The 27,751-nt window shown below is 31.2% G+C and overlaps 5 protein-coding genes across 8 annotated transcripts; 4 read left to right on the forward strand and 1 right to left on the reverse strand.

Moving 5' to 3' along the window:
* The first annotated feature begins 877 nt into the window (after positions 1–877).
* Positions 878–2,708, forward strand: LOC110603482 (protein BIG GRAIN 1-like B). Its single transcript, XM_021741220.2, has one exon. It carries the CDS (start codon positions 1,080–1,082, stop codon positions 2,478–2,480), a length of 1,401 nt encoding a protein of 466 aa, XP_021596912.1. The 5' UTR covers positions 878–1,079; the 3' UTR covers positions 2,481–2,708.
* A 6,831-nt stretch (positions 2,709–9,539) lies between these two features.
* Positions 9,540–11,462, forward strand: LOC110603287 (serine/threonine-protein kinase STY46). The gene is made up of 5 exons (XM_021740984.2): positions 9,540–9,786; positions 9,896–10,198; positions 10,265–10,778; positions 10,871–11,013; positions 11,124–11,462. The coding sequence occupies exons 1-5, from the start codon at positions 9,571–9,573 to the stop codon at positions 11,322–11,324; spliced, it is 1,377 nt and encodes a 458-aa protein (XP_021596676.1). The 5' UTR covers positions 9,540–9,570; the 3' UTR covers positions 11,325–11,462.
* A 3,637-nt stretch (positions 11,463–15,099) lies between these two features.
* LOC110603649 (mechanosensitive ion channel protein 10) lies at positions 15,100–21,186 on the forward strand. 4 transcript variants are annotated; one of them, XM_021741465.2, is made up of 9 exons: positions 15,100–15,247; positions 15,363–15,415; positions 15,527–15,580; positions 15,957–17,429; positions 17,549–17,669; positions 19,148–19,441; positions 19,549–19,751; positions 19,854–20,147; positions 20,967–21,186. In XM_021741465.2, exons 4-8 carry the CDS (start codon positions 15,964–15,966, stop codon positions 20,116–20,118), a joined length of 2,349 nt encoding a protein of 782 aa, XP_021597157.1. In that variant the 5' UTR covers positions 15,100–15,247; positions 15,363–15,415; positions 15,527–15,580; positions 15,957–15,963; the 3' UTR covers positions 20,119–20,147; positions 20,967–21,186. The 4 variants fall into 4 exon arrangements, with proteins under 4 accessions (XP_021597157.1, XP_021597156.1, XP_021597154.1 ...); XM_021741464.2 differs by having other exon boundaries at positions 15,101–15,247; positions 15,876–17,429; XM_021741462.2 differs by having other exon boundaries at positions 15,101–15,247; positions 15,917–17,429.
* A 151-nt stretch (positions 21,187–21,337) lies between these two features.
* On the forward strand, positions 21,338–22,096 carry LOC110603651. The gene has a single exon (XM_021741467.2). It carries the CDS (start codon positions 21,610–21,612, stop codon positions 21,982–21,984), a length of 375 nt encoding a protein of 124 aa, XP_021597159.1. The 5' UTR covers positions 21,338–21,609; the 3' UTR covers positions 21,985–22,096.
* A 41-nt stretch (positions 22,097–22,137) lies between these two features.
* On the reverse strand, positions 22,138–24,724 carry LOC110603650 (thermospermine synthase ACAULIS5). The gene is made up of 10 exons (XM_021741466.2): positions 24,375–24,724; positions 24,203–24,269; positions 23,985–24,079; positions 23,495–23,597; positions 23,309–23,397; positions 23,055–23,211; positions 22,896–22,971; positions 22,754–22,812; positions 22,530–22,666; positions 22,138–22,444 (listed from the first exon to the last, which is right to left on the reverse strand). Exons 1-10 carry the CDS (start codon positions 24,515–24,517, stop codon positions 22,366–22,368), a joined length of 1,005 nt encoding a protein of 334 aa, XP_021597158.1. The 5' UTR covers positions 24,518–24,724; the 3' UTR covers positions 22,138–22,365.
* Positions 24,725–27,751: the final 3,027 nt, after the last annotated feature.

A 27,751-nucleotide genomic window follows, 5' to 3' on the forward strand; every position in this document is an offset into this window, starting at 1 on the left:
TTTCTTAAACCTTCCCATGCTTAGTAGACAAAAAATTATTCCATGACAACTAATATGAAAGGAAAATTAATAATCTCCAAATTTATTGTATTTCTTCTATTGTCTCATGTTTGCTCTATTTGGTTCCTTTCAATTATTTATTATGACTTTGCCAACTCAATCGGCTAAAGGGAATTCATCAACCAACACCATCGAACCTTCCTCTCTTATTATCATCATATTATTAAATTATTTTTTTTTTATTTTTAATTCCTTTTCTCTAAATAAAATAATTGCTTTAATATATAAATTTCTTATATTTTAATGTAAAAAAAAAATTCTCAGATTTATGTTCCATGAATTCAAATGCAATCATTAATGTTTCTATATATGGTTAATTTCATTGATGTAAAAATATAGTATGTTGATCTTTATTTATTTATGATTAATCAAATGATTTTTTCTTCTTTCTAAAAAAGGATAGATTTAAATTTAAAAAATATTATTTTATTTTTTCAGACTGATCCATTATATTTTCAATGAAAAACAAAAATGGGAATTTCATTTGTAATAAAGGAAATCCAGCATCTCGATCCACAGTTCACCCATTACAAAGACCATATCTCTATCTAAAACCAACACATGGACCCACAATGGTGATGTACGAGTGAGCATGTACATACTATAATTGCCCATTATCCTTCTCTTCTTCTACATGATCAACGGCTTGAAATTCGAATTTGGAAAGTGGATGGAGGTTCAAGGAAGGAATACCACCTACAATTTTTTTGTTTTTCTCATTCTAAAAAATGTTGCCATGTCAGCGAATGCCAAGCTGGCATTGGCTCTAGAGGATGGACATGCACGCGCATGCTACTTCCCTTTATAAAGCCTCCTTCTTCTGTTCCCATTCTCTTCATCTTCAAGGCGTGTCATTTCCATTTTTCTTTTCTTAATTTTCTCTCCCCTTCCCTTTTTGGAATTTTTATTTTTCCCTTCTTCGTTTTTAGTCGAGCAAGGCGTGCCATTTTGGTTCTCATTAGCTATTTCTCTCTCTATCTCTTCTTCTTCTTCTTCTTCTTGTTTTGAGCATAGAAACCATGCATAGGTGGGAGAAAGCCATGAGAGATGATAGATACAAGCACGAGGGCAAGAACCCATCTTTCTCTTCCAGTCTTCTTGATGAAATCTACCGTTCCACTTGTGAAGGTGACACAAATCATGAAGATTTGAAATTTTACGGTGAAACAATAATGCCCAAGAAGCACAGCAAAGTTTCTAGTATCAAAAGCGGTAGAGCCATTGATGAGGATAAAGAGGTGGAAGCTCTTCGCAGAGCTTGTTTGATCGAGAAATGGATGGATCACAAGGTGAGCCAAAAGGTCAGCAGGCAACATAGCAGAAAAAACTTGACGGAATTCGAGAGAAAATCACAGCTTGAACATGATATAGACCAGGATGTTCTGTTCTTCAGCTCCACTTCAAGCTCCTCAGATTCTAGTTCCGGTTTATTCTCATCGTCCGACACCGAATCCTTCTACGGTGCAAGATCAAGGGTCTCTTCATCCGCCGCACCGAGGCCTAAGCCGGTGAGGACTAGCGTCTCTGCTCTATCAGAAAAAATAGAGAAAACAGAGAAAAAAGGAAGGTCTCTGTTTTATGAACAGAGAGAATTGCATATGTTTGGTGATTATCACTACAGTTCCGCTACGGAGCAAACTCCAAGAGTTGAAGAGAGCATAATCAAGTCAAAATCAAGAGCCTTAAAGATTTACAACAATCTCAAGAAGGTGAAACAGCCAATTTCACCAGGTGGTAAGCTTGCAAACTTCATTAATTCTCTATTCACAACTGGGAACACAAAGAAATCAAAGAATTCATCTTCCGTTAGCAACTGTGACGAAGACTGGAAATCAAAGCCTGCACAGACAACATCAACTTGCTCTTCTGCTTCATCGTTTTCAAGATCATGCTTAAGCAAGAATTCACCATCCACAAGGGAAAAACTCCGAAATGGGGTTAAAAGATCAGTTCGATTTTACCCTGTTAGTGTAATTGTTGACGAAGATTGTCGGCCGTGTGGACACAAATCCTTGTACGAAGAAGAGGAATCATCCAGTCTCATGTCTGTTTCTCTGCCAACTGCATGGAAAATTGGAAAATCACCATCAAGAAAAGTGGATGATGAGCTCAAATACCAAGCAAAGGAGAAGAGTAAGAGAGTGGAAGAAGTTGCAAGAGAATTCTTGAAAGATTATCATCAAAATCAAAAGAAAAATGATGATCTCATTATGAGAAAGGCTGGCTGCAAATACAATGATCATTTCGAGGATGATGAAGAAGAAGACGACGATGATGATCTGAGTTGTTCGAGTTCAGATTTGTTTGAACTCGATCATCTTTCAGTAATTGGAAAGGATAGGTATTGCCAGGAGCTTCCTGTGTATGAAACTACTCATGTTGATACTAATCGAGCCATAGCTAATGGCTTAATAATGTAGTTTTCTGGTATATGGTATAGAGAAAAAAAATTGTCATAAATCTTTTTTTTTTAATTTCCCCATTTTCAGTTTTGTTTTTCTAATATTAAGATCCATTTTTGAGCTTACTGGAAAACTCTTCAAGTAGTTTTTTTTTATTTTTTTTATTTATGAGCAAATGTACATACTCCATCAAGAAATATCCATGATCTTGAACGGTGAAGAAATTTATTTATAATTTATTTTTTATAGGCAATACAGTGGCAAGTACTGGTAGTAACAGGAGTGGGGAGACAAGGTGCAGAGCTCCGGAAATCGATGAGAATTAAAGCGTAGATTTAGCAAGTGTTGAAAAATAGTAAAAGAAAAAAAAAAGAAGAAGAAAGAAGAGAGAATATGTATGTGATTTAGTGAAGGAAAGTTAAAAATGTTGGAAGGAGGGTGATGAAGTAAACTGACAGAACAGAGGTTATTGATACAAGTGAGGGAAAGAAAAGGAAGGAAAGGAAAGAAAGAGAAAATAAAAGAGGAAGGAAAACGAAAGATTCGAGATCGTAATCACAAGCAAAATGAGAGGGTGGTGATGGTAAAGGCAAAGGCAGATCTTCGCCCATGGGAATAGAGAAAGTGATGAGAGCTTTTGCTTTCCTTCTCTTTCTTTCTTTCTTTCTTTCTCTGGAATTGGACTCTGTAAGTTTTTATAAGTGGTCTCCAATTACTTGAACATTGCGTTACCTTCATCACCATTTCACCATTCCCAGTCCACCCCCCAATAAATTAAACAAGACAAACAAAATAATATTAATTTATTTATTTTCATTATAAATTCAAAACTTCCAATTAAAAAAATTATTTATTTTCATGATTGGTAAGCGGCTACAGGACATAGTCGAAATTCAAATAAACTGAAAGCATAAAGAATTGAAATTAAAATAGCAAAGATGGAGCGAATTCCTTTATAGTAGACCTAATAATGCCCTATGAGCATATGATTAATACGTGCCAGGCATGCACATGTTATAATTAATTTTACATGGATTAAATTAAAAATTATTTAATTCTTTTATCTATAAATATAAATTTTATTTTAATAATTTCATGTGATATCTCGAAGGTCTATAAATATAACTAAAATCAGGCTAATAATTTCTTTTGGAAAAAATTCTTTCTTTTTGGTCAAAATTTTAAACGACCCATATGATTAGATGAGTTAATTAATATAATGATTAATGGTGGAAGCGTAACTTATTCTATAAAAAATGTAAATTTAATTTTAGTTAATTAATTAATTAATAAAGTAAGATTAAAATTAAAGAAATTAAGTGGTTGGATTAATTAATAATATATATAATTAAGTTAGGGATGATTCTAATCTTGAATAGTTGGAGATTCCGTACGGTGGGGTGAAGGGAAGTTGCGTGCAATCATGAGAAGAATAATGTTGGTGGACATTGAGAGAGTTTAAGAAGACAAACCTAACTGCCTAGGAGTTGACCCTTCTCTCTTAACCATCACCCAATTTTTATTTAACTAATCCTTCTATCATAATCATGATATTCCTTCTCTCTCTCTCTTTTTTTTTTTTATAATTTATAATTGATTTTAATATAATTGAATAATTTCATTTTTTAAATAAAAAAAATTAATTTAATTGAATTATTATATATAAAATTCTTTGAAGATACTTTATTTTCTTGAGCGGAATTAATGAACAACGGTGATCTGTTACAGAATCTGACATAGTATTTTTATTTACAGAGAGCTTTTATAGTCACCGACGACTGAGCTTTTTATCTGAGATAGTAAATGCTACCATTTTTATTGTTTAAAAATCTTCTTATATTAATCTTTCTTGACACATATTGTGAGGTAGTGATGATGGTAGAGCTGCACTGGCAGTGGTTGGATCTGTTTTCTAGTGTTTAATGATTTTCTTGTCACTTTCCCGGAAAAGACAAGAGTTTTCTTGTGGGTTAATTACATCATCATATTCAAAAGAAAGCTGCCAATGGAAGTGGACCATTCTTGCAAAGTTACTGTCCCCTGCAGCATCTGATTTAATTTTATCTAATATATATACAAAGATCACACAGAGGATCTGCGAAAAAATTATGAATCTATCGAGAAGATTAAATGGAAAAATTAATAGAGGGATCAGATGGGATCTTTTCATGGTCCAGAGAGTATAATTACAAGGCATCCAACGTTAGAAAACTTTAGCAAAAACCTACAAAACTTGAAAGAACAGTAAGAAGAAAGATGAAAACAAAAGGCCCAGACTTTCATGAGAGAAAATGACAGCACAACTTGGACCTCACAAGATGCTTAAGGTTTAGCCTCGTAGCCTCTTTCTTCAGCTCTTTCAAATTTCAACAAAGCCACGTAAAACTTTCGCTTTGCAGAGATATAGAAGACAAAGGGCTTGTGATTAGCGATCCCGAGGCGAGTTCCCATGCTGTCGTTGATTAGGAACTTTTATTTTCTCACAATTATATAGTATTTTTATTTATTTTAATTATTTATTAGCTAACAAGAATCTTTAAGAAGGGAAGGAAAGGAAAAGGAGAAGCAGAGTCGGACCAAAAATCTTGGCATTTCAGCATTTGGGTATTAGTTTTATATATAGTCTAAATTTTCTTACCTTATAATATGCAGAATTTGATATATTTATTTATGGAAAAAAAAGAAAAGGTCGTACCTCAATGATGATGCTTTGAATTTTGAAACGTTCAGTATTGTCAGAGGTAGATGGACAATAAGTTGCCAGGTAAGAAACGCATCTATCTGTTTTTTTTATTTACATCTAATTTAACAACGGCACTTCATTGTACATCCATATCTTCATTTACTTTTGCATTTAACTTAATTTTATTATGGTAGATTTAAATATTATATAATTGAATTTAAAAAAATTAAATTTAATAATTAATATATGCTGATTAATTTAAATTAAATTTAAATTATTTAATTACTTTTGCCTCTTGAAATACAAATTATTTTTGATATTATGCGAATTTTCTAATTTAAAAACGTGAATATAACATATTCGTGCGAGTTAGAGATGAATCGAGATTGTACTATTATATTTTAATTAAAAACATATTAAATATAAAGTTTTTAAAGGGTTTTATGGACAAATCTATGATTTATAATTTGGACAGGACATGAATAGTCTCAATAAATCCGAGTTGAAGTGCGAGAATTTGAACTGAACATTAATAGTCTTAATAAACTCGAGTTGAAGTTGCTCTTCCACGGTGTGACAATTGAAGTCACGGTGCTTAGAATGGGCAAAGGAGGCTTAGAATGGGCAAAGGAGGCTGAATGCGGAACACTCGCTGAAGATAACTTATCGACTGAATCTCATATGTTGTTAAAGACAATGTTTCGATATTCAGCTTTAGATGTGGAATGACAACCTTTAAATACAAACACACATAAAAGATTGTATTAGATTTTGTATGAATTGGTTGAGCTGTTGTGTTGTGTGGAGTAGGTGAGGAAAGGTTTTGTTATACTACTTTCGGTAATAATTTTTAATAATAATATTTAATGTTTGAATTAAGTCAATATATTAATTTTTATTATTTACTATTTGATAATTATTTTTTTATAATAATATTTAATTGTTGAATAAGTAGATATTGAAAAATTACATTCTCTAACAAGTGTTTGATAAACACTTATTCTTTTTTTTTTTTTGGAGTTAATAGCCAACAAAATTCTATATTTTTTATTTTATTATAATTATATCTTATATAATTTTTTGTCAAATAAAATTTGACTTTTTATAATTATTTTAATTGAATTTTACCATTATTTGTACCGCTAAAAATTAATAAAATTATAATATTATCCGCTACATGTTAAATCAGTAAATTTTAAGGTAAAATTGATAATAATTAAAAATATTTTATGATAAAATTACAATATAAGAATTTTTTATAATTATTTATTTTATTAATTTTTTAAAATTTACTCTAAATATTAATATAATTAAAAAAAGTGGTAGATTAATATTATACTCGATAGTTAAAAGAATAATTTTTAAAAAAATTTTAAAATATTATTTTATTATTTTTAATATTTTCAAATTAAATCATATTAAATATTATTTTAATTATGTTTTAATACTTCATAATTAATGCACTCAATAAAGTTATTTTGTTAATGATAGTTTTGTAAATAGTAAATATATTAGATAAATTAAAAAAAATTGGTTCATAATAATTTTAGTTAAAATAAATTCAAGACAAATTATTATTATTATAAAATTATTAATAAAAATTAAAATAAAATTAAATAATAATAATAGTAATTTTTAAATATATTTAATAGTAAAAAGAAGTAATTTGATAATTTTATAAGTTTCTAATTGTATAAATAAAGGTGTGTGTATTTGGTCAGATACTAAAAAAATAGAGTTTAATTGGTAAAAAATAAAAGTGTAGAATGAAATTACAATAAAAGTAAAATATATATTTTTTTAATAATTAATTTTAAATTTTATTAACGTGGCGTGATGATATGACGTTTACGTGTGATAATTTTATTAGTTTTTTTTTAAATGAATTTTATTAATTTTTTATTGGTATAAAATATCAAGTTTTAATTGATAAAGAAATACAGTGTAATTATAACAAAATAAAAAGTAGATATATTTTTTGGTTATTAACTTTTTTTCATACCATTTTATTTTTTATAAATTTAGAAATCTAAACTTTAATATATAAACACTCTTATTATCACTTTTCAATATTCTTTATCGGTTTATTACAGTAATAATAATATTGTTGATTATTTGTAATATGCTAAAAAATACAACTAATTTATTAGTTTAATAATAGTTTATATTTTATATAGTTGATTTATTGAGAATATATTGATTTATATTAGTTTGTGATTTATATCAATATTTGAGTAATATTTACCCATATATTTTTTTATTTATTTATTTTGTATTTAATAATTAATCTATAATTATTTTGTATTGAACACTTCTATTTTAAATCACTAATACGCATAGAAATATATATATTCCTGCGAAAACTCAATTGAATTATCTTCAAAACCATATAAAAACCTCCGCTTCTATCCAGATATCAAGATCCTGCTATTTTTAGATTTCAAATTCATCACCAACTATATGTTTATATTTTTATGAGTCTGGAAGTACAACTTCTTGATTATTTAGTTTAATTTCTATTCGTATTGGTAAATAAAATACATCATATTTATTAGAAAATCTAAAATTTTCGATGATTTAGTTAATTTAAAAATGTGTTTAAATTTATCAACTAATATTAGAGTTGTATCAAAGTTATAAATTTTGAATTCAAATTTAAGCGTTGGTCGAAATCAATTATATATAAAAAAAATGCTTAGGTCGAAATCAATTATATATATAAAAAAAAATGCTTAGGTCTCATAACTTCTATATTCAAGAAATATTTCACATGTTATATACCCTGTAAAGTAAACACGTCATTCATAAAGTGCTTGAACTACATGTTGTAAATGTTATTTAGAACATTATCCACACATACAAGAGCAATGCAATGGATTTAGAAGCCTGTAGTAAACAGACAAAAACCTTAGAGTTGTAAATATATATGTATAGATGTCATCATATAAGTCTTATCTATGCTTTGACACTATGAACAAAAGTTGAGGGAAGGACACAATATTATAAATATGCAGCTACTTCATTAATAAATGAACTCAGGGTTATGTACAAAAATGATGAAGATGAAAAGGTAAAAGAACTTATCAAAAATTAAGTATCTAATGGTTAAAAAACAACATTTTAACAGACTGTAAATAAATAAATTTTCTTCTTTAATTTTCCACTCATCAATGCATAATGTTTTATTATGTTTGCATGGACGATGAGTATTCGATTGGTTCGGTAAATTGAAAATTAAAATTTTAGTATTTATAAAAATCGAATCGAATTAATTTTAGGTAAAAATTTATTTAAATTGAACTGGTCTAGTTTAATTCAATTTAATTGATCAGTTGATTTTTCAATAAATTTTTTAATTTTTACCCCTAATTTTTAACATTTTAAAATTCAATTAAAATATTTTAATTTTATTTATAATTTAATCTCTTCATATTATAAAAAATATTGTACAATTGCTCACTAATCGATTTGGTTATATTTTATCAATTTTTTCTAATCAAAACTGAATTAAACTGAATTAATCGAAACTTTTAAAAATAAAAATCGAATCAAATTAAAAAGATAAAATTTTTTAAATAATTTAATTCAATAAATTTTCACGGTTTAAACTGAATCAAATTAATTTATTAAAAAAGTAAAATATTTCTTTAATCTATTTAAAAAAGAAAAAAAAAAGTCTCGAATCACTTCGTCTAAAACTTGTTATTTTACTAATATTTTAAAATGCGTAAAAGCTAGAAAGTGAGCACGTAGGGAGTTCAAGCTTTTCTCTCGTAATTATGAAATTTGTCACATGTGTTGAGGGTTGTTAAATGGAAGAAGTAAGTAACTGAAGTATTATTTGGTCTAGTAAGTTTCATTTGAAAAAAAATATATATATAAAAACAAGTTTTTATAGTATTATTAATAATATTTTTGAAATGTTATTATCTTTAAAAACAAAAAAGAGAAAAATCAACACTTTATTTATAAGATCATGAAAATTTTAAAATATTAATTACGATTAAAATATTATGAAATTAAAGTTGCTTCAACATTTTATATCAGAGATATTGCATACACAATGCCGGATAATCTACGGTGGAGATTTGTTTTATTTGCTCTGGTTTTAGCAAACGCCGTCCAGCCAATTGGCTACCATTGTAGAGAATGATTCTAATTCCCACCCAAAAACACAAATAAATACTTTAAGCCAAATCAAAACCATCGAAGTTTACAATCATATGGGAATAAATATTTATTAAAAAAATAATTTCAATTGGTCTGTGATTTTCATCCTTGCCTTAGAATACCCGCCTAAGTTTTTGGATTCTAGTTCCCTAAACTCAACTGTATCATCACTATATAAACGGGGATAGGCCATCTATTAAGCTTCCTCACTAATTTGGCTGCGGATCTGGTATAATCAAGAGAAGGACACACATCATGATTGTTGCAGGCAACAGCCAGACGAAGAAATCCCAACTTTTTAGTCCAAGGCAGTCGCCGGTGGCCAATTATCCTCAGAAGCAAGGAAAGCCCACTGCCACCGCCAATGGGTCTCGTGGATTCTGTCGGAGTCTTAATGACTGCATGAGTATGGGGTCTGTTGCTTCCACAAGCCAGAACCAGCCCCAGCCTCCCCCGAAATTACAGCAGCAGGTAGCCAGTTTAGATCATTATAACAAGTTTGTTCCTTCTTATAAATCCAGAATATATATATGATCGTTTCCGGGAAAATTTCTCATGCAAGAGAGTTATGATTTTGAAGGTGGCAGACCTCGAAAGAGAAGTCCTTAAGCAGAGGGAGCTCCGAATCATTTACAGGAAGAGAATGGAGAGAACCCATGACTATCTAAAATACTGTCTTCAAGTAGCCCAAGATAATGGCTTCTTAAATCTTATAATTAAGAACAAAGATTCTGATTTTGATCGACAAGATTGCCCTTTTCCTTCTACCTTAATTAGCACCGAAACTAGTCCTCAATTGTCGCCTCCACTTCACCAGCATCCCGACCTTGCAGGTCTCATTTGCCAAGCCAAGATGAACGGATGGTACATTGATCACCCCGAGGTATTAACAGCAACCTTGTTTTGTTTGTTTTTGTTAAGTTGACTGATTCTTAATCATTTGTGTTAGATTGAACTGCAAGAGAAAATAGGCCAAGGAAGCACAGCAGAAATTTACAGGGCGGTTTGGCGAGGGCTTGATGTTGCAGTGAAGTGCATATCTCCCAGTTTCTTCGAGTCAAACGAAAATGGTGAATCCTTTTTTGCTCAAGAACTCGACACTTTGTCAAGGCAACGCCACCGTTTCGTGCTGCAACTGATGGGCGCATGTCTCGATCCTCCTGATCATGCATGGGTTGTCACTGAATACTTGGGCATGACACTGAAGGAGTGGCTTCATGGGCCAGGTAATAGCAGGCGAAAAGAGAGATTGGTTCCTCTTCCTCCGATTGAAGAGAGGATTATTAAAGCATTGGAGATCTCCCAAGCAATGCAATACCTCCATCAACAAAAACCAAAACTCATTCATCGAGATCTTAAGCCTAGCAATATCTTTTTGGACGATGCAAATCACGTAAGGGTGGCAGATTTTGGCCATGCTAGATTCTTGAGCGATGAAGAAATGGCATTTACTGGTGAAACTGGTAATTCAGGATTTCATATTAATTACCTATTTTAATTCAATACAAGGGAATTTTAATTTTAATTTGTTCTTTTTGTTTTGCCAAATTTTCAGGAACATATGTTTACATGGCACCAGAGGTGATTCGATATGAACCTTACAATGAAAAATGCGACGTCTACAGTTTTGCCATTATACTTAACGAGATCATGACAGGAACTCATCCTTACATTGAAACAGATTTTGGTCCCACCAAGGTATTAGATAATTCTGTGTCTCCATTTAATTCAAGAAGGATGGTAACTAATTTTGCTGCAGTCTGAATCTGATTACTAATGGTTTTGTCATTTTATTGTATTGTTATTAGATTGCCATGGAAGTTGCAGAAGGTTACCTGAGGCCAATGCTTCCAGAGGACGATGGACAACTTGGAGAAATCATCAATCTCATTTGCTTGTCGTGGGATCAAGATGCTTCTGTTAGACCATCTTTTGCAAAAATCACTTCAACTCTCAAGAAATTTCACCAGAAAATTACAGAGAGCAGTGAGATTGATTATTGCATTTGATTAGTCAGCTTCTTGTAATCTTCCTATACTTTTAATATGGTTAATTAGTCTTAATATATCCCAATTATATATGATTACGGGCAGAAAAAAAATTAAAAAAAAAAAAAACATTAATCCAGCTTATCAAACTTACCAACTACGCGTTCTGAATCATATACAAATAAAAATAATATTTATATAATTTTTTAAATAAATTTCATAAACAAAAAACAATTTTAATTCTATGCTTTAAATTTATGGTGACATCTGATTTTCCTTACTTTCAAGTGTATTTAATTAATTCAAGTTCTAATACAAATAATTAAAGGTTTGATTCAAAAAAAAAAAACAAATAATTAAAGGTGTGTTCAGTAACATTGTAATATTTTTAATTTTTTATTTTCTTAAAATTAAAAATATTTTTTATTTTTCAAAATTAATTACATAAAATAAAGTTTATAAATTTTTATATAAAAATAAATAATAAAATATTTTTTAAATATAATATTTAATAATAAAATAAAAATATAAATAATTTTATAAATAGTCACCCATAAAAATATTAAATTATTTTACAAATTATGTGGTATTATAATACCAAATAATATTATTATTTGGTCATACAAAACTCATTAGTTATTAGTTTTTTGACTTTAAAAATATATTAAAATACTTTTAAAATTTTAAAACTTTATTAATTAGTTTTTTATTAATTTAATTATTAAGTATCATACAAATAAAAAATTATTTATTAATTCTAAAAAAATTTACTAATTAGCCTATTAATTTTTAAAAAATATATCAAAATATTTTAAATGTTTTAGAAATTTTATTAATTAATCTCTCTATCAATTTTCATTGTTGAATATTATAAAAAAATTTAAAATATTACTCAATATAAAGAGACTAATTAATAAAAATATAAGTAATAAATTTTTTATACTACATGAATTAAATAGTAAAACAGTTAAATACTATAATTAATGCAAAGACTAATTAGTGTATTTTATTTTTAATACTTTAGGAATGTTTTAATTTATTTTGTTAAAATTGAAGAATCAACTAATAAAATTTTCTAAATAATAGGGATTAAATAGTAAAATTTTTTTATAAAAAAATTTAAAATTCTTTTCATATGAGACTAATTAGTGAATATTTAATTAAAATGGGAAATCAATTAATAAATTTTTTATATTATAGATATTAAATAGTAAAATATTTAATAAATAAAATTAATGGTGCGACTAATTAATATATTTTTTAAAAATTTTAAGATTATTTTAATATATTTTTAAAATTAAAGAATTAATTAATAAATTTTTAAAATTATCAATAACTTAGTTACTATTTTCTATTAATTATTATTCAATTTGTTATAATTTTTAATTTTATTATATTAATTACTGTAAATTAAAATTAAATCAAAATTAATTTTTATGATTTTAATTTATTTCTCTTTAATTAATAAAATTTTGCTATTGATAAAATTTTTAAATATATTAAAAATAAAAATATGATTTTTTTTATTTTTAAAAAGAGTTTAATAATATATGTATTTAAAATATCCAATAATTAGTATCGAAAATGTATTTTTTTTATTATTTAAATTATTGCTAAAATTTTATTTAAAATTAATAATTTTAATTAATATTGAAATAAAAAATATTTTTTTACATTAAACTATTTGTGCAGCTAAATAATAACTTTTTTAAAAAATATATAATATAAACTAGCAACTAAATTTTCCATCAATTTTATTTTTATTAAAAATGAAATAATTTATGTCAAAATTAATTATGCTTTATATTTATATTCTATAGTTAATTAATTTTATTATCCGACAAAAAAATTAATTTTACTATTACCTAATTAAATATTTTTAATAGATCAATAACATAATTAATGAAATCTTAATAAATAGATTAATAATTAATCCTTCAATTATAACTAACTATAAATATTTAAAATTTGATTAATAATATTTTTAATTTTAAATCTGAATTCAAATAATTAAATTAAATAGCAAATACATTATATAATTAATTTAGAATTTAATAAGAAATATATTTAAAAATAATTTTATTAATTAATAATTATTAATCAATTAAATATAAAGAATGTAAAAAGCAGGAGAAAGGACGAATTCAGAGACTGTTAAGATGGTAATTTAATATAGCAGGTTAAAGTAACTTCTTTTGAAATAAATTAAAATTTAGTAATAAAAAGATAAATTTTAAAATTTAGAGATATGAATAAAATATAAAAATTTATTTAAAATAATTTAATTGATTAATAATTATCAATTAATTAACACATAAAAAATATTTAAAAAAAGCAAATTGAGAGTTGTTAAAATGGAAATTTGATATAAGAGATTTAAGTAATTTCTTTTAAAACAAAATTAAAATTGAATAATTTTTATTAAAATAAATTAAAATTTAATAATAAAAAGACAAAAATTTCAAAATTCAGTGATAAATGTTGCCTAAAATAAGGCGTTGTTGAAACGTTGACGAGCAACAGTTGTCAATTCAGCAAAAGAACTCAATCGACAGGTTTCAAATGAACACGCACGCCATCGTCGCCATCAATCGCGCAGGAAGCCTCTCGAGTTTTAAGGAATCAAGACAACCAAATTACAATATTACCCTCCTGAAAAGCCCCGCAACGCACAGCATAGCTCTTTTCATTAAATTAAAATTTACGTCCTGAATTATATAAAAATTAACCTTTATTCTTAAAAATTATACATGCGCTCTCCATTTTTTAATTAAATTAATTTTATGTCTCCAGTTATATAAAAATTAATATTTATACTATTTATTTTTTAAAATTTAACAGATTAATTTTTATATTTTAATTTCATTAAATTGAATATTTCTCATATAACTTAATGTTAATTATTTTAGAAATTATTAAAATATTTTTCAATAGATAGTAATTTTTCATTCTTAGGATATCTCAAAATTAAATATTTATATTCTTTAATTTCTAAAAATAAATAATTTAATTACTATATTTTTTATTAAATTAAAAATGTATTTTACGTAAATTTTTTTAATTTAATAAAGTAAAATATAAAATTGAATAAAATTGAAACTATTAAAATTATAAAAATAATTTAATGAAGCTCATAAATACTCAAGTATTTTTTATTAGGTGAAAGATATAAATGATTTTAATTTATTTATTTCGTTTCATAAAATTTATTTATCTTTTATTTTTTTATTATTTTAAAATTATTATTTATTTATTTATATTATAATAACATATAAATTATTATTATAATTCTACTTAATTTTATTTTATTTTTAAAAATTTTTTAAAAATATTTATCAATAATTAATAAAATTTAATATTTTTAAGATAAATATAATTAAAAAAAGTAATAATTTTTTTTCTATAATTGTGAATTACACATTGAGTAAATACGCTTTAATTAATACTATGTATAAATATTTAATATGCATCTCTTATTTAGAATAAAAAATTTAATATAATTTTTTTTTACAACTTTGAAGCAATTTTTGCTAATTTATAAAATTTTATTTTTTAAGAAAATATTTAATTTTTTCTTTTAAAATGAATAATTTTTATAGTCTTATAAAGTTGAGATTTTTATTCAGATTTTTTGAATTTTTTTTCTTTGCTGATAAAAATCGTCTTGAAATTGATTGTTTTGCGGTGTGCGATACCGATACTGTCCCTGGATCTCTCAGCTTAGTCAAAAGCATGAACTTCTTTTTCAACTCCCCATCTGTCCATTTCCCTCTTTTTTTTTTTTTTTTTTTAAATTTTTAAGAGCTATCATTCCCAATAAATGCTCCTTGCTCCTTGTCCCCCATCTCCCCTTTCACACGAACACGGTGGCCATTTGTCCATGGTTATCGCTTCCTAGCCTTCTCTTCTGCTTCCCACAGCCAAATTCCCTCAAGGCTCAACCGGTAAGCTTACTGTGGTATGCGTTTGCATGTGATAAAAACTTTGTGGGTCCACTCTAATATGCAAAGCGTCGTCAATCCACTAACCTCTGTTTTTGTTTCTTTGTTCGTCTTCTAGTTGTAGTGTAATCAGCCTTCTCGTCTTCTTCCAGCTTTCCACCCACTCAACAGGTAAGCTTACTTTTTGTAGGCATCTGCATTATGACGAACACTTTGTGGGTCGGTTAGTATTCAAAAGCATCACCAAGCTACTAACCTCTCTTTGTTTCTTTCTTCTTCCAGCTGTATAGTTTCTCGGGGAAATGATTAGATCTCTTGCCCAATATTCTTTACCAGGTAAAATTTTCTGTATTGAGCTCCTGCTTTTGTTTAGAGGGTCATTGCAACCATATGCTTCGCGGTCCTTTGGCAAGCCAAAGTGCTTCTTTTTTGGGAACGATAGTGTGCTCGATTCTCATGTAATGTTAAAGCAAATCTCTTGTTAAAGTTTCAGGCATTTTTATTAGTAGAACTAGAAAAAAGGGGAAAGAGAAGTTGAGGGTTCAATGCTTTTTATGTAAAGTTTTGATTTTTTTTTTCCCGCTTGTACTGTAAGTTATTTAATTATTGTTTTCTTCATGTTTGCTCAAAGAGTACCCACTCCCTTTTCCCTGATATGGGACCTATTTATAGGACTCTGCTGAGCAAAGCCAACTAAATTACGCTGGTTCAGGGTTTTGATGGACGATACTGGGAGAGGTCGAAAGGGCGGTGAAATAACCATGACTGAGAAGAGAACCACCGATAATGGAGAAGTATTAGTAGCAATATCGGGTGATGAAATTGCAAATGCCAATATAACCCCCAAAGGGTCTACTGTTGCTCATAGGCAGAGCTGGCCTAATTCACCCATGAAAGAATCAAATGCTGGTGGATTTGCAAAATCAGTGTCTATGAGCTACCCTTCACCAGAAACTTCACGGTTTAGCCCGAGCCCCAATAAGCCGCCCAAAGTCCCTGTCAACAACGAAAATCTCACTAGAAGGAGGTCGCTCACAAGGTCAGTGTACTCAAAACCGAAGTCAAGATTTGGAGAACAGCCGTATCCTGTTGATTCTGATGTGTTTGAAGAGGATAGTTTAACTCTCCAAGAACAAATGGCCAAGAATTCACCCTATAGCAATTCACTTAATAGGGGGTCACCTAATAACAAGTCTGCTTCTACTATTAGGACAAATCCCATAACTCCAAAAACGCCACTGATGGCATCTCCTGGAGGACCTGCAGATGATGAAGAAGATGAGGTGGATGAAGTTATCCATAAGGTTGAACTGAGTAAAAAAAAGCACAGGAAAGTGAGAGCAAAGCTTGCGGTTCAGTGGGTTGCTTTTGTTTGCATTACGGGATTGTTAGTGGCAAGCTTGACAGTTGAGAAACTAGAAAAGACTATGATTTGGGGTTTGGAGTTTTGGAAGTGGTGTGTGCTTGTGATGGTGATATTCTCTGGCATGTTGGTCACTAACTGGTTTATGCATTTTATCGTTTTTATGATTGAGAGGAATTTTTTGCTTAGGAAGAAGGTGCTTTATTTTGTTTATGGGTTGAAGAAGAGCGTTCAAGTGTTTATTTGGATAGGTCTAGTTCTTCTTGCTTGGGCATTTTTATTCAATCGTGGAGTTGAACGATCTGAGACTGCCACCAAGGTTTTAAAATATGTAACTTGGACTCTTATTTCACTTCTTATTGGTTCGTTTTTGTGGCTTTTGAAGACTTTATCGCTAAAGATTTTAGCATCCAATTTTCATGTCAACAAGTTCTTTGATAGAATCCAAGAATCAGTCTTTCATCAGTATGTTCTGCAAACACTTTCAGGGCCTCCAGTTATAGAGGAGGCTGAGAGGGTTGGGAAATCAGCTAGCACAGGTCAGCTGAGCTTTAGGAGTACGAAAAAGGGTAAAGGAACAAAGGAGAAAAAGGTTATTGATATGGGAGCAGTTCATAAGATGAAGCAAGAAAAGGTTTCGGCTTGGACTATGAAGGTTTTGGTTGATGCTGTCACAAATTCAGGGCTGTCTACAATCTCTAATACATTGGATGAAAGCATTGTCGGAGTGGGGGAACAAGCTGATACAGAAATTACCAGTGAGATGGAAGCAACTGCTGCTGCCTATCGCATCTTTAGGAATGTTGCCAAGCCTGGTTGGAAGTGAGAAAATCTACATTTCTGGACGATTATGGTGTCTTTAAGCTATTGTTATTTTATTTTATTTTTTTTCCATCCATTTGGTCTTTTTTTCTTCTAAATGCCTTTTCTTCTATGGATAGGTACATTGATGAGGAGGATCTCTTGAGGTTCATGATTAAGGAGGAGGTGGATCTTGTTTTTCCATTATTTGAAGTATCGGAGAATAGACAAATTGACAGAAAAGCCCTGACAGACTGGGTGGCAAGTTTCTTTTTTCTTTATCTCCTTCCACTATGAACTGATGCTTGATTTTTTAATCTCTTAGCTCATTTGAGTGGATTTTTTTTCCCTTAAGATAAATTCATTAAGTCATAAAAGCTAAACAAATACAAGGTGATTCTGGTAAGAAGGATTACATCTGAAAGAAGAATTTACCAGAAAATGCCTAAGCAACCTATGTGCCATCTCATTAGCTATCTTCTGACAAAAGAGAAACTAATATTCAAAAAAGAAGTTAAACATTGAATATCATGGACAAAAGGTTGGATACACAAGGGTATAACTACTGTTAGAGAATCACCTTCGACAATACAGTTTTGTTGTCCTCTGTTTCTCTGCATGCCAGCCCTTCAAAGGGAAGAGGGTCTGATGTTCCATACCAGAGTTGACAAGACCAATCCACTATTTGACCCAGATGATTTCACACAATGACAGTGGAAGAGCCCTTTGATATTCTGGATTGTCAAGGATTCCCCATACCCTCCAGCACAAGAACTTCATTAATGAGTGTGGGGCCAATTCGGGCTGGCTTCCTCCACCTCAGTAGAAGAATAACAAGATTTCCTACCCTTTCCATCTGCTTCAAGTGCAACACCCGTTCTCTTCAAATTAGCCACAGGAATGGTGGTGATCAAGTTCCTGGTCTCCTGTACATCAATTTCCTTTATAATAACACTGGAAATGGTACTTTTCTTTTGATTTCTAGCCATCCGTTTCCAGTTGCGCGTCTTTTGCTGTGATTCTCCTTGGGTTGATTCTTGGCTTCCATAAACCTTATTAGGGGGTAAGGAGATTGTTACCTTTTCTTCCTTTCCTACCAAGAAGGCAGCAAGGTGAATCAGCTAGTCGAATGTCATAAAGTCTTCTGTTCCCAAAACCTTATTCTCAATTCTTAGTGGTGGACATTTGGATAGAAACTTTCTAATTTCAGTGGATTGCACCATGATTCATGTGCTTTGGTCATTAATTTTTGCTTATTATTCTTATATTGCAATATACTAATATGAAAGCTTTACACCCATGTTATTTAAAGAAGAATGATAGGATCCTATATCTGAACTACCTTAAAATAGCTCTGCTCCTATGGGAGCTAGCTGTTGGCTTTTTATATTGTAGAAAAGATGAGTATGACTTCTTGCCTGCCACCTATCAGGCAAGTGGCACTGGCATAATGGAGTTTTCCCGAGTTACCACGGTTCGACTCCCATGTTCCCCACCCCTCACTTGGAAATGCAGCTTAGCTGCATGTTCACAAAAAAAAAAGGACTTCTTTCATGACTTGGCAAATCTGGTTCATTATCAGCATCAAATGAATTAAACAACATTTATTAATGATGATATGCTTATAGTAGTTATGCTGTTGAGTTGGTTTAACACAAGTGGAGTGATGTTATTTGTGCTCAATATCCCCATGAAGAAGGTTTGTTATGATACATGAGTGATTTTGTTACTGTTGACAGGTGAAGGTTTACAAGGGTCGGAAAGCTCTTGCCCATGCATTAGGTGACACCAAAACAGCTGTCAAGCAATTGAACAAATTGGTGACGGTGATCCTGGTTATTGTGACCATTATCATTTGGCTTCTCTTGATGGGAATTGCAACAACAAAAGTGCTTGTTCTCCTCTCATCACAGCTAGTAGTTGCAGCTTTTATGTTTGGCAATACCTGCAAGACCATATTTGAAGCTATCATATTTGTTTTTGTGATGCATCCTTTTGATGTTGGTGATCGATGCGTTGTTGATGGTGTGCCGGTATGTTTTACTAGTCTACTATTTTTTCCCCATCTCCTTTTCCTCTTTTTTTTTTTTTTTTTTGACGATGACAAAACTTCATGGGCTCTGTTTGATTTGCATGACAGTTGTTGGTCGAGGAAATGAACATCTTAACGACAGTTTTCTTGAAGCTCGATAATGAAAAGATATACTACCCAAATTCTGTTTTAGCTACAAAACCAATCAGCAACTACTACAGAAGTCCTAACATGGGTGATTCTGTGGAGTTCTCGATAGACTTTGCTACACCAGTGGAGAAGATTGCATTGCTGAAAGAGAAAATTAAGAAGTAAGTGGACTTTTTTGATGCAGCTGATGATTTTCTATTGAATCAGTTTGTATCCTTGTTCTTTCTTCGTGCCTTTTTGATGGTTTACTCTTCTTTGCTCAGGTACCTGGAGAAGACTCCCCAACTCTGGCATCCTAATCACAGTGTTGTAGTGAAGGAAATTGAGAATGTGAACAAGTTAAAAATGGCTCTCTTTTGCAATCACACAATGAACTTTCAAGAATTTGGAGAGAAGAACAAGCGGCGGACTGAATTAGTCATTGAGATAAAGAAGATTTTCGAAGAGTTAAATATAAAATACTACCTTCTGCCCCAGCAAGTTCATCTCAGCCATATTGGATCCGAAGCTCGGAATCTACAGTTTTGAACCACAGATGTTTATCCACAAGTAACTAGGTACATAATCTTCCCTGTCTGCCTACCATTGAGATCAAAGGATGTGCAACATAATTGTTTTATACAATATCATTTTTCAACACAAATTTTCAAATTTTCCATTATCTATATTTTTAGTGAATGTTTAACATGGTAACTTTTGTCTGGACTGGAAATATTTACTTCCAAAGTGGCATTATTCTTTCGCTATCAGCTTCTCATTCAAAAACCAAGAGACTCTTGACCCAAAACACTATCTATATTCTTTTGCTTAACATGCAATATGATTTTATTATTATTATTTGATTCAGATGAGTATCAAAAACCAAACTCGCCTTTTATTATTTACTTATTTTTTTTAATCTGCAAAAACATACCCAGTAGGTTATACTGCTAATTTGTTGCTTTTCTGATAAAGGTTTAATGATAAAAAGAAGTAAAAAAATGTAAATTTCAATCAAACACGCTCAGTAGGCTGTAGCTGCAGCAACTTACATAAAATAAACATGGAATGGATTGTTAGATTCTGTCTACAATTGTAGCTGGTGACCGAAATTTAGATTGGTTTGGGGCAGAGGAGGAGCTTATTGATTCTAATGAATATACTATTTTTTTCTTTCAGAGAAATTTTAGTGGTATCCTTTTGTACTGTGCTTGAAGAAAGAGAGGGGGAACAAAAAAATCTGTGTTTCTCTGATCTAACCAAGCTGTGCATGTCCAAATGAATGCATTGTGATAATTATATATCTGTGATCAAATCTGACTTATGATAAAATTTCCCATTCTTTTTCTTTGATATTGATTGAATAAAACTAATTCTAACACCGAGTTACATCTCAGGTTATCGATGAAATGAGGAATGTTGCAACGAATGCAGGGCTTGTCTTTTGAGTTTTGTATTGTAATTAGCTCCGGGGCTTGTCTGAATATTTTCATATGCTCAGCTGCTTGGGTTAAAGATTTTGCGTTGGTGCTTCTCTGAAACCTTCTCTGAAACTAACAACTAACAGGATTGTGTTTACCTTTTGTTTAAAGGAATTTATTTATTTATTTATTTTTACGTCTTAAATCCATTTTCTAGTGGGGTTGATATAGAAGCATTTCACGACAAAGGATTGTGTACTGGTCGGGTTGATATAGATGCATTTCACTACAAAGGATTGTGTACTGGTCCGACAAGAACAGTTTTCTTATCCATGATTCCCCTTCTGCCTTTGTAGATAAATCTAATCTTATTTGTACAAAGGATTACATGTGTCTAAAGTGATCATTTCTAATCAATGCTTCCTGAGAAATCCATTTCCGTGCCAATCGAGCTAAAGGAGACTGATAACCTTATCCAGTGAATCCATTTAATAATTAGCCACGTAAGATTGCATGAAACTGACACGTCAGCTGAAAATCTGCGTTATTTCCATTAAATCCCAGTAGTTTTGAATTTTCTCCTAAGCGAGAAAGCAAAACAAAATTAAGCAAGCAGGAAATGGCCTCGGTTTCAATGGCTATATCTCAAGCTTTAGCAACCCAGAGAGGATTCAACCAACTATCGGACTCCAAATTCTTCCTTCAGCTGTTGCCGGTAAGGCCATCGAAGGTGGGTGTCTCCCCAAATCCAAAATCTAGAGGTCGGCTTCAAGTGCATGCTTCTCTGAAAGAGAAGGCTGCGGCGGGACTAGCAGCAGCAGTGCTGACAGCCTCAGTAATGACGCCGGAGGTGGCAGAGGCAGCAGGAGGATCTGACATATCTCCGTCACTCAAGAATTTCCTGCTGAGCATCGTCGCTGGTGGGGTTGTGATTGGAATCCTCTTTGGCGCTGTTATTGCAGTTGCCAACTTTGATCCTGTTAAGAGAACCTAACAAATGCAGAATCTTGAAAGTTGCTTCTTGCCGGATCATGTTTAGTACTCTGCAGCCTTTATGTATGTTGGAAATAAATGTCTTAATTAAATTCACATGCATTATGTTTTAAGAGATGCTCTACGCTAAACCATGATTATGATTCAACATGTATGTCTGAATGGAGGAATGCCTCATTAATGATTAAATTAAGACAAAGCTTTCACATGGTTTTGATCAGATATTGGGTCCTATAAACATCCCAATGAAGCTACACCTTATACATGTAATCTAAAAAAGCAACCCCACTTTCATCAATTGTCTGATTTCCTTGAAGAAATTTAAAGCATATATATATTTTTTTCTCTATACAGAAACTCCCACCCCCATAAGCTTGAAGCTTCAATTTCTGTAACCCAGTCCATGCCCAGGAATAAATCTTGCATCATCCTCTGTGTAGACATGCGTCTCATTCAACAGCCTGAACCAACAAACAGATTCAACGCTCTTATCACCCATCAGCGAAGGATTCTGCTAGAAAAAAAGGAAGAAGAAGAGAAACTTACGAGAGAGAAACCGTCTTGTTCAAGGTGGCAGAGGAGATAAATGCAGCACCATTCAAATAAAGTAATTCACCCTCAATTCTTTCTTCTATCCTCCTGTCTATCTCCTCAGCATCTATAGAGAAGGGTTGGTCTGATGCCTGCATTAATTAAATATATTATTAGAATAAAAATAATAATTATTCATTAGTTAATTCTCATGAAATTATCAATTTGTATTGAGGTACCATGACCCATCCCCATGTATCAGCAAAAGATGGCACATGAGCACTGTAAGCTACCACATCTGCCCAAGTAAAGAGAAGATGATTAACAATATTAACACATAATAATTACTTAACTAAGTACCCTTTAATTAGATTTACTTACATTTGAAGACCTGTTTAATTGTGTTGTAAATAGAGGAGAAGACCTCCTTGTGGGTGAAAATGCCTGCAGGTCCAGCCTGCACAACAAATCACGGTTCTTTGTTAAATTGGGTTGAAGAATATGCCATTTTTGGACACCACCAGAAAAATGGGTTCCTACCTGAGTGACAAAGATGCCATTGTCATTGAGCTTAGGCTTCAGAATTTGCTCATAGAAAGATTTGGTGTAGAGCTGGTAGCAAGGCCCTCCTTCAACTGGGTCAGCCAAGTCTCCAATAATGATATCGAATTTGTCAGTCCTCTTCTCCAACTCAGCCCTAAACTCAACAACATTCATGTTATTATTAACAATAGGCCTTCTCACAAAAGAAAAAAAAAACAAAAAAGAAGAGAGAATTAGAAAGCAAATTTTACTTGGCATCATTGATGACGAGATTAAGCTTCTTGTTACAAAATGCATCTTGATTTACAGTCAGATACGTTCGGCAGAAATTCACCACTTCCTGCAAAAATAGAAATAAAAATATATTATGAAGCGTTTAGGATTTTTTTTTTCTTTTTTATTTTAAGTTTAAAAGGTTATCTCCAAAAAAAATATACCTGATCGATATCACACATGACCACTTTCTCTATTGAATTGTGCTTGAGGGCTTCTCTTGCTGCTGATCCTTCTCCACCTCCCATTATGAACACGTTCCGTGGGCTGCCAAAAATATTACTTTGTATTAGATCAAACACAACATTTTCTCATTTTTTTTTTTATCCAAAAGAAAAAATATTATGGTTTAATTTTCAGTTTTTAAAATTCATTAATCTAATTTAATTAAGAATAAATTATTCAATATGTATAATTAGTTTTGATTCCTCAAAGAAAAAAATATTATCAATTTCATCATTTAAAGCCTGCAGGCTGGACAGCGAGTATTAGGGAAAAAAAATAGTAATGATAGTTAGGAATTTATTGGTGGTAATAAATAAATATTAATATAGATAAAAATGAGATTGGTCAGATATCATCAATCATTATAAAATGAAAGAAACAGTACAAAGGCAATGTATGATATATAGTGGAGGTGACTGTAAGACTCACAGAGGGTGGCACAGCAGAGATGGATGGATTAAGCATTCATGATATATGAATTCGTCCACTTCTGCACTCTGCATCTTCCCATCAATCACCAACACCTGTTCAACAATATTCATACATATATATGTTCATTATTATTACACTAATTTATTTTTTTTTTAAAAATATTTAATAAACTATCTGTACAAGAAAATGGGAAACAATTGCAGTCACAGACAGACCTTGCCAAAGCGCTTTGTGTCGAGGAGAGCAATGTCTTGAAACTCGCTTGTTCCTTTATGTAGCACACTGTTCACATATAATTAATTCAAATTTAATTAATTAAGGATCCATTCCTTTCTTTTTTTTAATGGGAGAGAGAAAGAGAGAGATTAATAATGAAGAAAAACAAACCTGTTCAAAGCAAAAGACCATTTGAGATCATCATCAATGGTTTCTTCATACCAGGAGGAAGATTGATCAAGATTAGGATGAGTGGGTTGGCTGCAAAGTTTAGAGAAACCATTTGTGTAGATGATCTCAACAGCTTCACCCATAATGCCCAAAACAACACACACACAAGATCTTAATTTCAAGAAAGAAAGAAAAGGATAATAATAATAATAATAATAATAAGATTAGAAAGCAGGAAAATGAGATATGGAAGCAACTCAAGAAAGAGACTTCAATTTATAGAGAAACAAGTGAAGTTGAGAGAGAATAAAAGAAAAAAGGGAAGATTATAAAAAGAGAGGCCATGCATGTTATGTGTAAGGATGGATTTAAGCATGCGCAAAATTGACAATAAGTGAGTTTTATAATAAGGAAAAAAGAGCAGTCCGCGTGGGATAATGGTGGGACCCAAACACTCAGTTGGACAGTGGCACGTGGACAACATGAATGACACCTGGCCTTATATTGCTGGACAATGGATTTCTTTGCTTTCTCTTTTTAGGGCTAAAATTGCTTTTTTTTTTTAAAAAAAAAAAGGACTATCCTTCAATTGACCTTGGGCTGTCTGTGCCTTAGTGGGTTGCAGCATATCCCATTGGCCACTAGCAGCCAGCCGTTGGCGGTGGTGTGAGGAGGATGAAACAGGATCCAAAAATGAGGAACTTGAGAAAAATTTATATTCACAATAATAGAAAAAGGGTCCCACTAATGTGGGGGAGGAGGAGGCTAATGGCGTTAAGCGTGGAGAGAGTCCACTAAGAGGGTGGAGAGCCCACTTGTATGTCCAATTTGTTTCCATCGTATCCCCATGTCTTTGCGTGCATATCTTGTCCTTTTCATCCTATTTCCATTTTACCTTTTTGCCCTTCTCGACTCTCCTTTTTCCTAACCAACCCAATACCTGAAAAAAGAGAAAAAATCAAAAGGGTTAATTATAGGACAATGGAGAAGGTGTAACTTAAAACTTAAGGGAAAGGGAAACATAAAGCGATTTGTGTTTGGTCGCAAACAGATGTTATTATGTTATTCTCTTCTCCAATGCTTTGTAATTTTTTTCTTGAGAATAATTTTTCCTACCTTTTTAGTAAGAGATAGTCTTTTTATTTGTGTGTGATTTATATTTTTTACTTTATTATACTTCTGATGGAAGTGTCTTCCTATCTCGTCGGTGTGGTAGTTTTGGTTCTTTTAGTGTATTGTTAATGAATCGCCGGTATTTTACTATTAAATAAGAAATATACATGATTCGTTTGAAAAAATCGATGATATGCTTTTTTTCCGTAAGAGGTATTGCATAAGCTGATACTAATAATTTGAGGCTGCCAAGCTACTGTCGGTGAATCATGAATCCCTAGACCATGTTGCCAAGAACTCCATTGTTATCATCTCTTAGTGGTATTTGTCTCGTTGTTACTTAATCTAAATTTTTTATACTCAATTACCTTTCTTGAATTTTGGGAGAGCTATTATATTGAAATTGAACGGCTAAATGGTGTGGCCACTAGTTTTTGCCAATAGTTATTTCAGCACTTTCTGATTTTTTTAGTGGTTATTGTTTCGTTTTTTGATTTTACTGAATTTGATTTGGTTGTGAAATTATTTTAATGGATTTAGTTTATTATTATGATTTGATTTTTTGAATTATGGTCTGATAAGAATTTGATTTATATTTTTGGAATTGTCTTTTCAGATCTTTTGTACTTTTATTTGCTTTGGAGCAATGAAAAATACAACTATCTTTATATTTATCAAGAAATAGAAGGTGTAAATTGTGAGGGTGGCAGGGGCAAATTGGTGAAGAAAACGATATATAGCAGAGCACCAAAAGGAAGTGATGAGTTGTTGGAAGCTTTTTTTCTCCTATAATGGGGAGACAGAAAAATATTTTAATTAAAATCAGATCCCATGAGGCGTTCTGGTCTTTGTTCATTGTAAGGGCGGCTCACTATCGTTTTCAAAGCCTTTGTGCATATTTTTTTTATTATTTTAAATATATTTTTAAAAATATAAATATATAAAAGTCAAATGGGTTTAATAATCTTAGAAAGGTGACGTCCCAAAAGGGTCAAAACCCTTTCTGCTATCTTATTTTCCTTTGAGTTTCAACATTAATGTCTCTGTTTAATCAGCTTCCTCGTCTTCTAATGATGATTTCTTCCTTTCTAATCATTGTTTTTCAAGAAAAAATTTCACACAATCTTCAAATTTCAGTGTAGGAAAAACAAGTGGATCGACTTTATAGTTCCCAGATGGTAACTTGTCTGTTCTATAAGAAAAAATTGAAAACCCTAAAAACTTTCATCCATTATTTATTACCGGGTTAAATAAAGTTTTTTCTTTTACCTCTATACTATTTTTTGTTTTAATGTTAATACCTAAAAGAATATATTAATATTTTAATTTAGATTTGGTATGCCTGAGATTTGGTGGGACAAGAAAATGATGATACATAGACGAGAGTTTGATTTATGAGGAAGTTAATGGATTTGATTGGGTGATCGTGAGTCGAGAGCCGGAAGGTTTGGCCTTTCTGGCTCATGGAAGGTTGAGATTTTCAGGAGAGGTTGAGAGCTTCTAGCCTTTGGGATTATTTATCATATATGTCCCTTAATGTAATTGGTTCAACGATCTTAATACCTTGATCATATCAGGGTGTTCTGACGGATTGTCCTATTGGATACGACGGTGGAGTACTGTGGTAGAAGTATCAGACAGCTCATTTATGGTGGATAGTCGGCTAATAAATATTGAGTCACTTCATCCATACCCTATTCATCACACGCGTCTTTTCTATCAATTCTACTACACGCGCAATTATGACCTTAAGGGGATCTGCGTGTCTTAAAGAGGTCGGCGTGTTTGCTCTAAGCATTGGTGAGGTTGGCTTGCGTGTTTCGGATATTAGTAAGGTTGGAGGTGTAGGAGATCTCACTTGCATACTATGACGATTAGACCTTCTATAGTGTGATCAGACGAATATCCTAAGGTGGACTATTCTATTTTTCTCATACACGTTTCACGATTTCAGAGGAATATATCATTATTATATTCTCATATGCCTTTTCATATCTCCAAGGGTTATTTATGACAGTTGGGGGAGCGAGTTGAATTCGACGCTTTCGTAACCAAATGTACATTCATTAACTCCTTTTGATTTACGAGGCATTGTAGTATGCATGACATGCGTGCACATCTTTCTAGAGGCATCTTGATGACTGCCCTGTTTGGGTTACTGAAACGTGGTTTTTAAATGCTTATAAATGCTTTATTTTGAGTATAAAATTAAGCCTTCATCTTCATTTTCTTACTTTTACTATTTTTGCTATTCTTGTTGCCTC

The sequence above is a fragment of the Manihot esculenta genome, chromosome 16 (genome assembly GCF_001659605.2).
Source record: "Manihot esculenta cultivar AM560-2 chromosome 16, M.esculenta_v8, whole genome shotgun sequence".
Lineage (NCBI taxonomy): Eukaryota > Viridiplantae > Streptophyta > Magnoliopsida > Malpighiales > Euphorbiaceae > Manihot > Manihot esculenta.

Bases quoted from the DNA above. Each gene is read 5' to 3' on its own strand.
- LOC110603650 (XM_021741466.2), bottom strand. From the start codon at position 24,517: ATGGGTGAAGCTGTTGAGATCATCTACACAAATGGTTTCTCTAAACTT. The intron at 24,080-24,202 runs GTCTGTCTGTGA...ATTGTTGAACAG, and splicing joins ACACAAAGCGCTTTGGCAAG to GTGTTGGTGATTGATGGGAA. The intron at 22,813-22,895 runs GTAAGTAAATCT...TTACTTGGGCAG, and splicing joins AATTAAACAGGTCTTCAAAT to ATGTGGTAGCTTACAGTGCT.
- LOC110603651 (XM_021741467.2), top strand. From the start codon at position 21,610: ATGGCCTCGGTTTCAATGGCTATATCTCAAGCTTTAGCAACCCAGAGA.
- LOC110603649 (XM_021741465.2), top strand. From the start codon at position 15,964: ATGGACGATACTGGGAGAGGTCGAAAGGGCGGTGAAATAACCATGACT. The intron at 17,430-17,548 runs GTGAGAAAATCT...TTCTATGGATAG, and splicing joins GTTGCCAAGCCTGGTTGGAA to GTACATTGATGAGGAGGATC. The intron at 19,442-19,548 runs GTATGTTTTACT...TTTGCATGACAG, and splicing joins GCGTTGTTGATGGTGTGCCG to TTGTTGGTCGAGGAAATGAA.
- LOC110603287 (XM_021740984.2), top strand. From the start codon at position 9,571: ATGATTGTTGCAGGCAACAGCCAGACGAAGAAATCCCAACTTTTTAGT. The intron at 10,779-10,870 runs GTAATTCAGGAT...CCAAATTTTCAG, and splicing joins GGCATTTACTGGTGAAACTG to GAACATATGTTTACATGGCA. The intron at 11,014-11,123 runs GTATTAGATAAT...TATTGTTATTAG, and splicing joins CAGATTTTGGTCCCACCAAG to ATTGCCATGGAAGTTGCAGA.
- LOC110603482 (XM_021741220.2), top strand. From the start codon at position 1,080: ATGCATAGGTGGGAGAAAGCCATGAGAGATGATAGATACAAGCACGAG.